Source organism: Physcomitrium patens, chromosome 18 (assembly GCF_059467195.1).
Source record: "Physcomitrium patens ecotype Gransden chromosome 18, ASM5946719v1, whole genome shotgun sequence".
In the NCBI taxonomy this organism is placed as follows: Eukaryota; Viridiplantae; Streptophyta; class Bryopsida; order Funariales; family Funariaceae; genus Physcomitrium; species Physcomitrium patens.
This window is the reverse complement of record NC_143427.1, coordinates 6,500,755-6,512,884: the sequence shown is the minus strand read 5'-3', so window position 1 is coordinate 6,512,884 and position 12,130 is coordinate 6,500,755. Positions and strand designations below refer to the sequence as shown.

Genomic DNA, 12,130 nt, shown 5'->3' with positions numbered 1-12,130 from the left:
ATATATTTACATATTTATTTTTTGACATCTTTATTTGAAAAACGTCTCACTTCTTTATTTACATTCTTTGAGCTCTTGTCCTTAATACTTTATTCTTGATATCTTTTAAATAGTCAATTTTTGCATATAATTGCTCTAGTAATAAATTTTTCTAATAAATTTTGCTTTTGATATTGTTAACAATAGATTTTCAACATTATCTTTTAAAATGTATCAAAATTGTATAATTAGAGTCTTAACCTTCTAATTCATGTGGTAAAGCAAGTTATTAGACTTTGGCAACAAAAATAGCAAATGAATAAGATCTTTGTTACAAAAATGATTTTTTTTTTTTTTTTTTTTTTTTTTTAATCTTTTTTTGACTACTCTCTTTGTTTTTTGCTATAATTATAACTAAAAATAAGTTTAAATTATACAAAATTTAAAAATCCTCACCCATTTAAGATACAAATCAAGAAATAATAATACCTTCAAATAAAAGTATGTGTGTAAATCTTACTCGAGTAATTTTATTAGACTATGAAGAAAAATGAAATCTTAAAATAATCTTTAGCATTTTGATCTTGTTCCATTAAACTTCTTTGATATATTAATCTTTAACTTCTTTATGCTTATAGAAGCAAGTCTTTTAGAATTTACTTATAAATTTGATCTACTTATTCTTGATTTTTTTAATTGAATAATTTAATAAGATCAATAAATATAATATCAAATCTCAATCTTCTTTAACAATAAGGTAGAAGTTTTTCTTTTTTCTTTTAAGAACATCAAAATAAATTATAACTTATAAATTAATTTTTCTTAAATCCACATTATTTTTGATTTACTAATTTATTTCACTTCACAAAATTTTATTTTTGGAATATTTTTTATTAAATAAAAATTCTATTATCAATAAAAATATTAGCAAAGAAAGAGAATATTAGAATACAAATAAATCACAAAGGTCTATAAACACTTTCAATAAAGCCTTGTTCAAGGCTAATATTTATAATATAACTATGATATGAGAGGAGACCATACCTTATGTAGCAAAAACATCTTAAAAAGTTTATATAAAATGCTTTAAAACAAAAAAATTCTTATTAAATATGGTTTTGGTAAAGAAATATTATTTATATTATTTTATATATTTTATTTTTCAATAAAATAAATATTTTTTAAATAACCAATATTATACTTAAATGAATTTGACTTGATACTTTATTTACTAATTTAGAAAATTACAATTATATATATATATATATAATTTTGTAACATTAAAATAAATGTAAAAATATATATATATATATATATATATATATATATGAACTTTAATATGTTTTATTATGTTGATACTTTATCTAATAATATGATTTATAAGGATTCAGAAAATCCTCTAACTGTTATAAAACAGCTCCAAAATTTGAAACCAAAATTCATTTTACAACAGAAGATTGATTGTAACACAAAAGAAATCTCAATATTTCCCTGTTTTGTAGCACAATATATTAAGTTTTGTTTTGCAATTATTTATATATATATATATATATATATAGGGGGTGTGTGTGTGTGTGTACATATCCACAAACACACTACAAATATCCTTTTAGAATGTTCAAACCTACATAGAAACTCGCCTTAAAATTTCTGACATCAAAATGAACCCAATTAAGTGTCATATATACATGAATGCATATCCAGAGAGAAAGAGTAAGTGTAAGCATGCTTTTCATCAAACCTCTCACATTCAAAAGTCCACATTTAGGGTTTACACTTCTTTCTTTCTCTCTTTCTTTCTTTCGTTCGTTCGTTCTGTCTTTCTGTCTTTCTATCTTGCTTGCTTCCTTTCGTTGTTGTGTGTTGATTTTTGGGGTGTTGTTTCCTTGTCGTCTTTTTTCCTGCGAGGGAGAGGACGCCATCTCTGTTCCTGTTTCATCCGCCAAGTCCATCGCTGCTGATGCTTATGCCAAGCCCACTCACCGCATGGCATTGCATGAACTTCACTTATCGAGAGACGACGGCGGCGAGACTCGAATTGCCTGCTGCCAACCGGCTAACGTTGCCGACGTGGTTGTTCATCCCCCTCCCTTTGAAGCTTCACGGTGAAGGCAACGGGAATCGGGGGGTACCCACCTGACGAGGCTGCTCCATTGAAAGCTTTTCATGAAGCTTGAGGATTCTCACAAGTTACAGGGAACCGCCATTGTTTTCAGACCATCGAGCTCTAGAAGTTGTGCCGGCCATCTCCGACTTTCCACCCAGTTCGAACCATTTCAGCGGGAGCATGGTGCAGCGACAGGGAGATTCTCGAGGTCAGTTGATCGAGACATGCTTGGTGTGAGTGGATTACTTGTTGCCATAGTCTAGTGGCCATGATCTTGCGTTGTTGCATGATTTCACCTCTTCAGTAGGGCTTGTTCGAGGGATTGTTTTGGAACTGTTCTCTTCCTTTGGTCTTCTCTTTGTTGCCTTCGACCTGCCCTTTCCCTCCATGTACTGTAGCTTGAAGTTACTACTAGGATCCTTGACGATGGAGGGATAAAGATACAAGTAGGTCTATACCGTGGCTTTGAATTCAAATGCTTGCAGGTTCTATGCTTTGAGCATGTGTTCTACTTGTCGAAGATGTGAAACTCTTGCCCAGCTGAGTGGAGAGAGCAAGACCAGTTTATTCGCACTTCCGTTCGTCCACCAAGATTAGCTTAAAGATGAGTTCGGATTCGGCTGTAGCGGACTCTTTGGAAACGGGACAGATTGTGTGGTGCGGCGGAATTGAGGTAGATCAAGATGTTTCTATCCGCCTAGTACCTAGCGGGACCGATCTCGCAGGATGCAGCGATAGTGAAATTCGCGACAAGACTCTCGTGCTGGTAAAGATACATTCCAGGCGTCTGAGTCAATACAGCAAGTATTTCGAGACGTGCTTGAGCGAGAGATGGCGGAAGCCAAATCCATTGTCCACTGTGAGCGAATTTTTTCTGGAGGTTCACTCGGATGTCGAATACTACACAGCCTGCTTCAGTCGCATGTACTCGCCGTTTCAAAAGGACTTCGGAGAGATCAAACATTCCGTAGAGCTTCTGAAGGTGGCCTCGCAGATTGAGTTTCACGAACTAATGGACTCCATCTCCCGGTACATATCCGCTATCCACTGGTCCAACGAGGATGAAGTCAGGATTCGAGAATACTCTTACTCCCCAGATTTCCACGGTGGTCACGCCACAGACCTTATTGCTCGACTAGGACTACACATGAACGATAGAGATCGTTACAGGCACTTGTGCGACGTTTACCAATATTGGATTCGCTCGGCAATGTCCCATAATGACAACTTCAAGAACACTCGCACACTGATTGAGGAATTTTTGCATGGCGTTGGATCTGGGACCCCTGTTAATGTCGCCAAGACGGTGGTGACAATTGTCAGTAACGAGGCAAAAAATACGCTCAGTGCAATTGACAAAGAGCATAATGAGACTCTTCAACCTCAACAGTCCACGATTTTTAAGCTTGCACAGAAGCTTTTAGCGGTCTGCTGGGTGTTGAGATCTCTCTTAAACGCTAGGGTTGCCGAAGAGCTGGTTCTGTGCATTGTCCACATGGAGGATCTTCCTTCAATTGTCATAAGAATGAATTATTTCAATGCGCCTCATTGCAATGCGGCTGGGATGGAAATGGCCAGGCTTATTCTGCGGTTGTATACGGCCGTGCTGGAAGGGGACCTGCTATTAAGCACTGCAGAAAGGGTCGCCCTCTTGAAGAACTGGCATGTGGTGCTGGAATCCTTTGTCTCTCAAGAAAGCTATCACCACATCACGAAGAGCTTCTTTTTGACATTGCCTCTGGGTGAACAGACAGAGCTCATCAAATCGCGGCAAGATATGTTTGTAGGTTTCATTGACATCAGTTCTTTGGTGGCGCTTTTGAGAGAGAGCTGGCCAGATTCGGAATCGGACTGATGCATCCTGACCCCAATTTTGTGCTCACTAACGCAGTGCCTGGTTTCTTCTTCTGAAAATCGTTTGATCACGAAGCGGTCATCCGCTTGCTCCTGCTGATGTTCCAGGCTTTCCTGTAAGATATCGCCGACAATGAGAAAATATTTTTAAAACGTCATGAATATGTTAGAAACATGCTAGCAAAGCTTGTGGTCAGATTAAGCATCCTGTTTGGTGTTATATTTGCAATGCGTGAATTTGTAAGAGATTTGAGAGGGTTTTAGCAGGAATTTGATCGTTATGAGGGCATCTACTGCTTTATGGACGTGACGCATATTTCAAGGATGTTGTATTGCTGCCGAACATTTAGACTTCAGCAGGAATCTATAATCGATTCTGTGATTTATTCCATTGTATCCAATGTTTTTTGTTTTTGTTTTTTTTTTTTTTTTTTTGTCGATCTAGAGTTGATCTTTTTTTCGATCTGTTAAATTGTTTATATGTAAATATGAAAACATGAGAAGAAAATTGTACCCTTTCAATTGGGGAGGATGTCTTGCAAGTCTCCAGGAAGGTGGCCACCAGCTTTGTTTATTTTTTTTTGACATGTTCGTTTGGGATGAAATTGTTGCGATGTGTTGTAGGGATCCAAACGGTCATTAAAGTTTTTTATTATTCAAATGTTAAAAAATAAACTTGGATAATGTAATGGTGTTAGAAACCAATTCAGTTCATGCAGTGAAACTGTTTACTTCTGTTCTGGGCAGTGTCATATTTTGCATGTGGTTTGTGAAGTAACAATTTTTTATATCATCACACCAAACTTGTCAAACATTAACAAATTTTACAATGACTTTGTAAAATTGTATTCGTGATTTGAAACTAAAACTTCAACGTGGTGCATTAAAACAATTTTTGTTTTTACAGGCCGTCTATCAAAAACTAATTTAAACGTGGGCGTTTAACTATTCTACTACTACAAGACTAATTTGATGTAAATGAAACAACGTTGCACCAACAAAATAATTAATTGACAGTGGAAATATCACCATTTTTTACAATCACATTTTCAGGTGAAGTACTGTTTCTTATTGAGCTTGAAAGCCTGTTGTGTTCTTAAAAATCAAAATCAAAGTCAATATCGTGACTTCTGTGCAAAAAGTTTAGAAATAACAGAATTGTAGAACATGGAATACAAAAGAAATGGCAAAATATTAACTGAAAGAAACGAATTTTCAAAATCTTAAAGAATCTCCTTACTCGTTTTCAACTATGTATACACATTCCTATTTCTCAGTAGCAGATTCGATATAAGACACATTTAGATAAGTCTACTTTCTGAACAATCTAAAGTTTCCTTCTCCCTCTGTTTTTGTTAGTGTGTACGTTGTTTTTGTGGGTTACGTTTTCACTGGACATATGGAAATTAGATTTTAGGTTAGGTTTCAAAATTCTAATCAAGCATGATTAGAATTTGATAACCGGCATTCCAGCCGCCAACTGTTTTGATGCAATCACAAATGCCCTCATCTGACAACCCAACACCATCTCAAACTTCTAAATTTGTCTTTCACTAAAGTTTAAGGGTTTTGATTACTAACAACAATGTCCTACATTTTGAGTAGAAAGTTATCAGCCCTTCTCTGTCTACTTCCTACGGATGATCAAGCCAACAGTTGCTACTGCTTTCTTGCCCTTTTTCTTTCATTAGGGCTTCGTGGTGCCTCATTCCACAACATGCAATTCATCATCGAGCTCCGATCGCTTTCATGATCTCGTGCTCCATCTGTCTATTTATTCTGACAATTCAGATCGAGTTTCGACGTGATTTTGGGCTTGATTGTGTTGCTTCCGACAGCTTCCAAGCTTTTCCAATTCTTCATTCAACTCTTGCTCGTTCATGTGACACCGGTCCGAGTAACTCTGTGTAAGAATTGAACCCCAATCCTCGTCGTCTTTAAGCGGTTAAACTCAAACACAGGTGTTGTTCACACACACACACTCCCACACAGTTATTTGAGTGAGATTGTGAGTCTCACCGTAAGTTTCATCGGCTACCGAAAACACGATTCTATTCTTAGATTCAGGGGAGTCAACGATGTGATTGTTGTGGTTTCCATGAAGAGCCGCAAACCCTAAAATCAGATGCACAGCTTTGAAGGAATTAGGGATATGTTTCAAGCCCTAGTTTCGGAAGCGTTAACGCGTATCTGCACAATTCCGATAAACGCATACTTAGGGTGGAAATGGTGTTTGAAATTGTTGCAGAAGGGCATCAGATTCAGGAGTTTTAGGTCACAGAGTTGGCCGATTTTCTGTTTAACAGATACATCCTTCGATGAACACAATTCAGTCTTTTCTGTCGTATGGGAGATTTCGTGCCTTTCCAGGTTTCGGTTTTCGGAGCGAGGTATAAATGCCCGTGGTGTATTGTGCATACTGTGGCCAAATTAGGTCACAGATTGCCATCGTCGCCTACTCGGTGACCATTTCCCGTGGGAATCGGCGAATATCTGCTTTGTTTCGGGCGCTCGAAACTGCCTCGAATGATTGCGTAAGAAAGCGTTGAGGATCGTGGTGCGATAGTAGGCAGGGAGTTGGGTGGAGCTGCAGCCGCCCCTTGGCGTTCTGGAGGCCGCCACCTGAATCATTATGTGTGGTGATAGAATTTGAACTACAGAGATCATTTTGGTGGGTTGCATCATGGTGCTTGGGTTTAAGTTTTGAAGAAGAAGAGCCGGAAGGTCGATTCTTCTGTCGAGTATATAGCGTTGACGGTGCATGCAGGGAGTGGCGTGGGCTTGCGATCAAGAGAGGAAGGGATTGTTGGGTGTGTGATCAGGGGATTAAGGAGGGGCTTCCTTAGAGTGAATTTGGCCCGAAAGGGTGGGGGGCGGCCGTGAGAGGCCGTGGGTGGATGGAGCAAGCTGGCTACCGTAACAGAAGTCGTGGTGGTGTGCTCAGGGGCGGATGCGGGGGTTACGGTGTGGGATTTGCACTCCGGCCTTGTGTTATCACACCTCCGCTCCTGCGCCTCGCCGCGCAATGCACTCGCTCCCGTTGGATCCCACTTTCTGGCGGCTGCCCAGGTGCCTAAGCCCTCGGGTGGAGCTGGAGGTGGCGCCATCTACTTCTGGGCTTGGCACAAGGTAAGGGCCTCTCCTATCCCATATTGATACTGCATTGGGGTTGTTTCTGTGTCGGGTGGCATTGAAGGACTATAAACTTCAGGCAACGCCTTCGCTTCTGCTGTCGCTATGGGCTTTCTGGAACAATTTATATCATCACGGTTGAGTTGGCTTACATTTGTAGGATTTCTGTTTTGTGGAAAGGTGGTTTCTTCCACAGGCACAACAATTCATGTTAACCCCATTATGTTTTCAATGTGGGCAATAAACTGGAATACCTTGGCATGGCTCTGGGTATTGTTGAATAGAGCATAATCGTTTGGAAATGTAGGTCATTCAAAGACAATTGTCGGAGGTCGTGAAGTGATGCGGTGGGTGACGGACTGTAATTTTCGTTTTATCTGTCCTGAAAACAGAGTCAAGTAGCATTTAAGAGCTATCCCGTGGAGCCTATCGGTCCTCTGGCGTGCACCAGCGATGGAGCTTACCTTGCCGGTGGTGGTGCGTCTGGTCGAATCTATTTCTGGGAGGTGAGTCGTAGATGTGTACCTGAGAATGTCAATGTCACGAAAGGCACTGTATGAACCGAAACGTTTCATGAGACATATGGCATGCAAAGCAGAGGAGTTGTTGATGAGGTATTCGTTTGTTCAGTCTTTTTACCGAAGGATCTTTTTCGTCTGTTGAGCCGGTAATCTGATTTTCTTTGTGTTTTTGGCGGAATAGGTGGCGACCGGGCGGTTGCTGAGGCTTTGGTCTGGCCACTACAAGAACGTCAGCTGCCTAGTGTTCTCTGATGACGACTCGTTGCTCATTTCTGGAGCGGATGACGGCCTCGTTAATGTCTGGCCTCTTATCAGGTCCGTCTTCTCGACTGATGTTCAGCAGATGCTATGACCCCAATTTTAGCACATAAGCCACTATTCATGTGTTTGGATTAAGCTCAAGCTACTCCTACGATCATGCTTAATATGTTTCTCTTCCATTTAATGTTTTTTGACCATGATTACTTGTTTGAGCTTAAACCCTAAACCCCTACAGCAATATTAGGTTTTGAAGTATGTGAAGCACCCGTTTCTTGTAGTTAGCGTGTGTACTTTCTGTACAGGGTTCTGGATATGGGAGAGGATGGCCAAGGAGCAGACGGACAAGTTGCTGCGATGTATGGGTGGTCTGACCACACCTTGCCAGTTACAGGACTTGTTTCGGGCTCTGGTGGCTCTAGTGCTATTGTCGTGTCCTGCTCTTTGGATCACACATGCAAGGTGATCCTTCATCATGTCTTCGGCTCTTTCTGCTGCGTGTTAGAAGTACTTCTCTTGTGTAGCCCTCACTGAAAACAAAAGGTTGACTTTTATGGAAGTTGAATCTTTTGTAGTTATCTCTTAGAAGGATGTATCATTGATTTTTTTGAACCTGTATTATGTTCGAAAGGTTTAACACATTCAATCTAGTAAGCCTGGATCTAAATTTGGTGAAATTGTTATTTGTGTTCAAGTTTCTCCATCTCTCACAGAAGTGGGTTGTATTTTCGCAGATCTGGAGTCTTGCTCTTGGAACTCTTCTGAGGTCAATCGTTTTCCCGACAGCATTGAATGCTATTGTATTAGATCCTGGTGAATATGCGTTGTATGCCGGCGGTGCTGATGGCAGGATTTTCACTACCGCTCTAAATTTTGGAGTGCCTACCACGGCTGGAATTTTGGCCGATGGGAACCTTGGCACGGATGCCGCTCTTATTGGTCACAGGTAAATAGTAAACTTTCTCTACTATTTTGCTTACATGAGCTGCCACCGTTGCCATGTTTGTTACCGAATCCGATTGTAATTACAACCCAAATTTCCTGATTCCTGCGTCATAAAATGGTGGTTTTGCGGTTAAGGGTTGCATTTGCAATTGTCGATAATCGCGATATGATATTGCATTATGAAGTGATAGTGCAGTTCTTTGTTTATGGTAGTGGCCTCGGGAGAATGAACAGTGTGGATTTTTACTGAAGCCGTTTATTTTGGTGTGAGCAGTCGTGCAGTCACATCGTTGGCCTTTAGTATGGATGGAGTGTCGCTGGTTTCTGGATCTGAGGATTGCACAGCACGTCTCTGGGACACATCAAGTCGTCAAGTTCTGAGAACCTTCGCACAATCTAAAGGTTAGACCCTGAACCATTTTTTACACGTGTCGAACAGATCCGGGAACTTGAATTACTTTGTCAATGTTTGTGATAAAACTAACACCTTCGAAGCGTGTGATGAAGCAAGTTGTTTTCAGCAGACCATTCTTATCGGATGTTTTCGACAACCGCTGGGTGAACGCTAACCTGTTGAAGTAGTGTCTAATTTTTGTTTTGTTGTCGTCGTGAAGTGGAAACATGTGCACTTTCTTGTAAGGATGCTAAAATCACTGTCTGTTTGATCAACACAGGACCCATTAGTTGCTTGCTAGTGTTACCGCGATCTTTAGTACAATCTCATGGTTCACAGCCGGGGCGATCTGTGAATAGGCGAGCTCCAACAATTCCAGTGGCTCCATTAAGCAAGTATGTTGCGTCAGATGCGGTGGCTCATGATGCGAACCCTTGGGAAGGACCCCTTGTTGTGCTTCCTTCTTCGTATCCAGAAGATGAAGATTTTGAAGGTCATTCATATAGCTACGTTGCCATGGAACGCCAAATTAAAGAGCTAGAGGTTAGTATTTGCTTCACATGACCCTATATTTATTTCGATACTCCAGCAGTTTTATTCAATACTTTTGGACATAAGTATGTTCCTTGATTCGCATCCTAAGACTGCACTAACTCGAGGTTTGTTTCGGACAGCAACGTGGATCTACGGCAGCTATGCAAATGGAACTTGAAAGATTAAGATCGGAGTTGCGCCGGGCTTTGAATAATGGGCAGCAATGGCAACAACTACATCAGGAATTGTATTGCTTTTGTGTAGATGAGTTAATGGGTGGTAATAAGGAGAGAGATGAGGATGAAGAGAAAGACGGAGAGAAAGATAAGGAAAAAGATAAAGATAAGCTTAAAGGAAGAGGAAAGGTAGTCGATACGATGCGGGACAAGTAAAATGTAGAGAACTGTGTTACCTAGTCAGAATCTTCTTATGTCCTGGTTTTGGAAATTTAGCTGAAAATATTGCCACCTTTGCTGTTCTTACTTGGGAAGTAGCCGGGTCTATTTCTAGTAGTCGTGTTTCAAAAACTCGTCACGGTGCCTCTTCTTATTGATGCATGCGCCTGACAGTTGTTCACGTAGTCTTTTTTTGCAGTCCAATGGAAAGAATTCTGAAGTTATTTGAATGGATGTTACCCCTGTACTTTGGATAAAGATCATCTAAAATGGAATTACTGACAATATTTAAGTCTATTTAATTTTCTGTTTCTGTGTAAATTAATAAAGGGAGAAATATTCGTTTAGTCTGAATAGATAAAGGTATATTCTTCTATTTACAGCAATGTGCAGTGGTCAGTTTGATGGAAGTAGTTTGCTTGCGGTGTCGGTATGCATATTGGCTATGGATATCGATCACGCTGCACACTCGAAATTCTCAGAATCTGATGGTTCTCGTAGTAGCTGATAATTCTTACTCACGATAAAACTGAAGACTCCGAGCTATTGTTTTTACATAACTCTTATTTTTCTTTTCAATATTTTCCTTTCTCAGGAAGTCTTTGTGATGAAATGTTGACTGTCCTTTGTGAGCTCTATTCAGACTAAACGAACTGTTCCGAATCCTCTCCTCAGGTGATCGATATCTAGGTACCTGGCTCTTGCCTTGGGAGGCTGTTTGGGGTCCATGCTCGATCCTTCCCGATACATTATTTCCATCTTTTCTCCAATTCTATTTCATGCCCATTGAATGTGATTTAATGGTTCACTTCATACATTTGTCCTAATGAAGCAACTATTTTTACCACAGCAAATCAATTGTGATTCTGTTGTTGATTAATGTCTGAATTTGCAACTGCATCGTCCAGAGCAGGCACTTGGGATTGTGAATGAAATGCCAATTTTTTTCAAGTACTTTTCCTTAATTTCCTTAGTAGAGACTGAAAGAGTCAATGTACTATTGAAATATTCAGAGTTTAGGGTTTAGGGTTTAGAATTTAGGGTATTCATTGATGACTTTAGCACCCAGTCTTTCAAGATAATACATCTTGAATGTGTCAAAGTTAGTCTTCAAAGGTATAGGAAAGTTAAAATTGCCTTAAATCTTGATAAGATATTCCTAACAATTAAAAAGATAGTCCTACTAGGATATGTGATGTTTGAAAATGGTAGGAAATTTGATTTAGAGAAAGTCAAGGTAATTGTGGAATTAAATCCTCCTTCAACAATAAAAGAAGTACAAAGAACCTTTAAGCACATAAGATGGTATAGGGAAGTGATATATAATTATGCTATCACTTCTATGTCCATTACTTGACTTCAACAAAAGAATGTGAAATTTGAGTGGAATGAAAAATTCTTAAAATTAGATATATGCTAAGTTTTGCCTTAAGAATGTTAAGAGGTATTTAACATTCTCAAGGCAAAACTTAGCATATATCTAATTTTAAGACAACTAAATTGGTCATTAGCCTTCCATGTGCTTTGTAATGCTTCCTTTATAGTAGTAAGTTGTGCAGAAAGGAATTACACCATAACATAAAAGAAATGCCTTGCCATGGTTTTTTTTGTCAAGAAATTTAGATATTACTTCCTCTTGAATCTAGTAGTATTCTTTGTAGACCACATATTAATCAGGTACCTTGTAAATAAGGTTGATTTAATTGGTAGACTAACAAGGTAGATGCTTCTACTAGAAGAATTTGATTATATGATAGAATACAAGCTAATAATGATGCATATGGAAGCAAATCATTTATTTATGTTATTAGAACAAATTGGTGAAGCTCCAATTAACAATACCTTGATAGATAAGAGTCTATTTATTGTTTTAACCATCTTTACTTGGTATGAATTGATTACCAAGTTTCTGACAATCCAAATCTTATCTTCTAACTTTTCTAAAATAAAATGTCAAAATGTACAAATTAATGGTAGGCACTTTGACATAGTTGGCATCAAATTGTATAGA

At 39.0% G+C, this 12,130-nt stretch overlaps 2 protein-coding genes across 2 annotated transcripts; both read left to right on the top strand.

Annotated features, from left to right (window-relative positions):
• Positions 1–1,817: 1,817 nt before the first annotated feature.
• Positions 1,818–4,331, top strand: LOC112295407 (BTB/POZ domain-containing protein At1g63850). The gene is made up of 2 exons (XM_024546945.3): positions 1,818–2,294; positions 2,572–4,331. The coding sequence occupies exon 2, from the start codon at positions 2,691–2,693 to the stop codon at positions 3,939–3,941; it is 1,251 nt and encodes a 416-aa protein (XP_024402713.1). The 5' UTR covers positions 1,818–2,294; positions 2,572–2,690; the 3' UTR covers positions 3,942–4,331.
• Positions 4,332–5,550: 1,219 nt separating this feature from the next.
• Positions 5,551–10,349, top strand: LOC112295408 (protein ROOT INITIATION DEFECTIVE 3). The gene is made up of 9 exons (XM_090244184.1): positions 5,551–5,847; positions 6,189–7,069; positions 7,465–7,578; positions 7,775–7,908; positions 8,157–8,313; positions 8,586–8,797; positions 9,071–9,198; positions 9,471–9,733; positions 9,865–10,349. The coding sequence occupies exons 5-9, from the start codon at positions 8,167–8,169 to the stop codon at positions 10,114–10,116; spliced, it is 1,002 nt and encodes a 333-aa protein (XP_090100310.1). The 5' UTR covers positions 5,551–5,847; positions 6,189–7,069; positions 7,465–7,578; positions 7,775–7,908; positions 8,157–8,166; the 3' UTR covers positions 10,117–10,349.
• Positions 10,350–12,130: the final 1,781 nt, after the last annotated feature.

Excerpts from the sequence above, each read along its gene's own strand:
- LOC112295407 (XM_024546945.3), top strand. The coding sequence starts at position 2,691 with ATGAGTTCGGATTCGGCTGTAGCGGACTCTTTGGAAACGGGACAGATT.
- LOC112295408 (XM_090244184.1), top strand. The coding sequence starts at position 8,167 with ATGGGAGAGGATGGCCAAGGAGCAGACGGACAAGTTGCTGCGATGTAT. Across the intron at positions 8,798-9,070 it reads GCCGCTCTTATTGGTCACAG|TCGTGCAGTCACATCGTTGG; the intron begins GTAAATAGTAAA and ends TGGTGTGAGCAG. Across the intron at positions 9,734-9,864 it reads GCCAAATTAAAGAGCTAGAG|CAACGTGGATCTACGGCAGC; the intron begins GTTAGTATTTGC and ends TGTTTCGGACAG.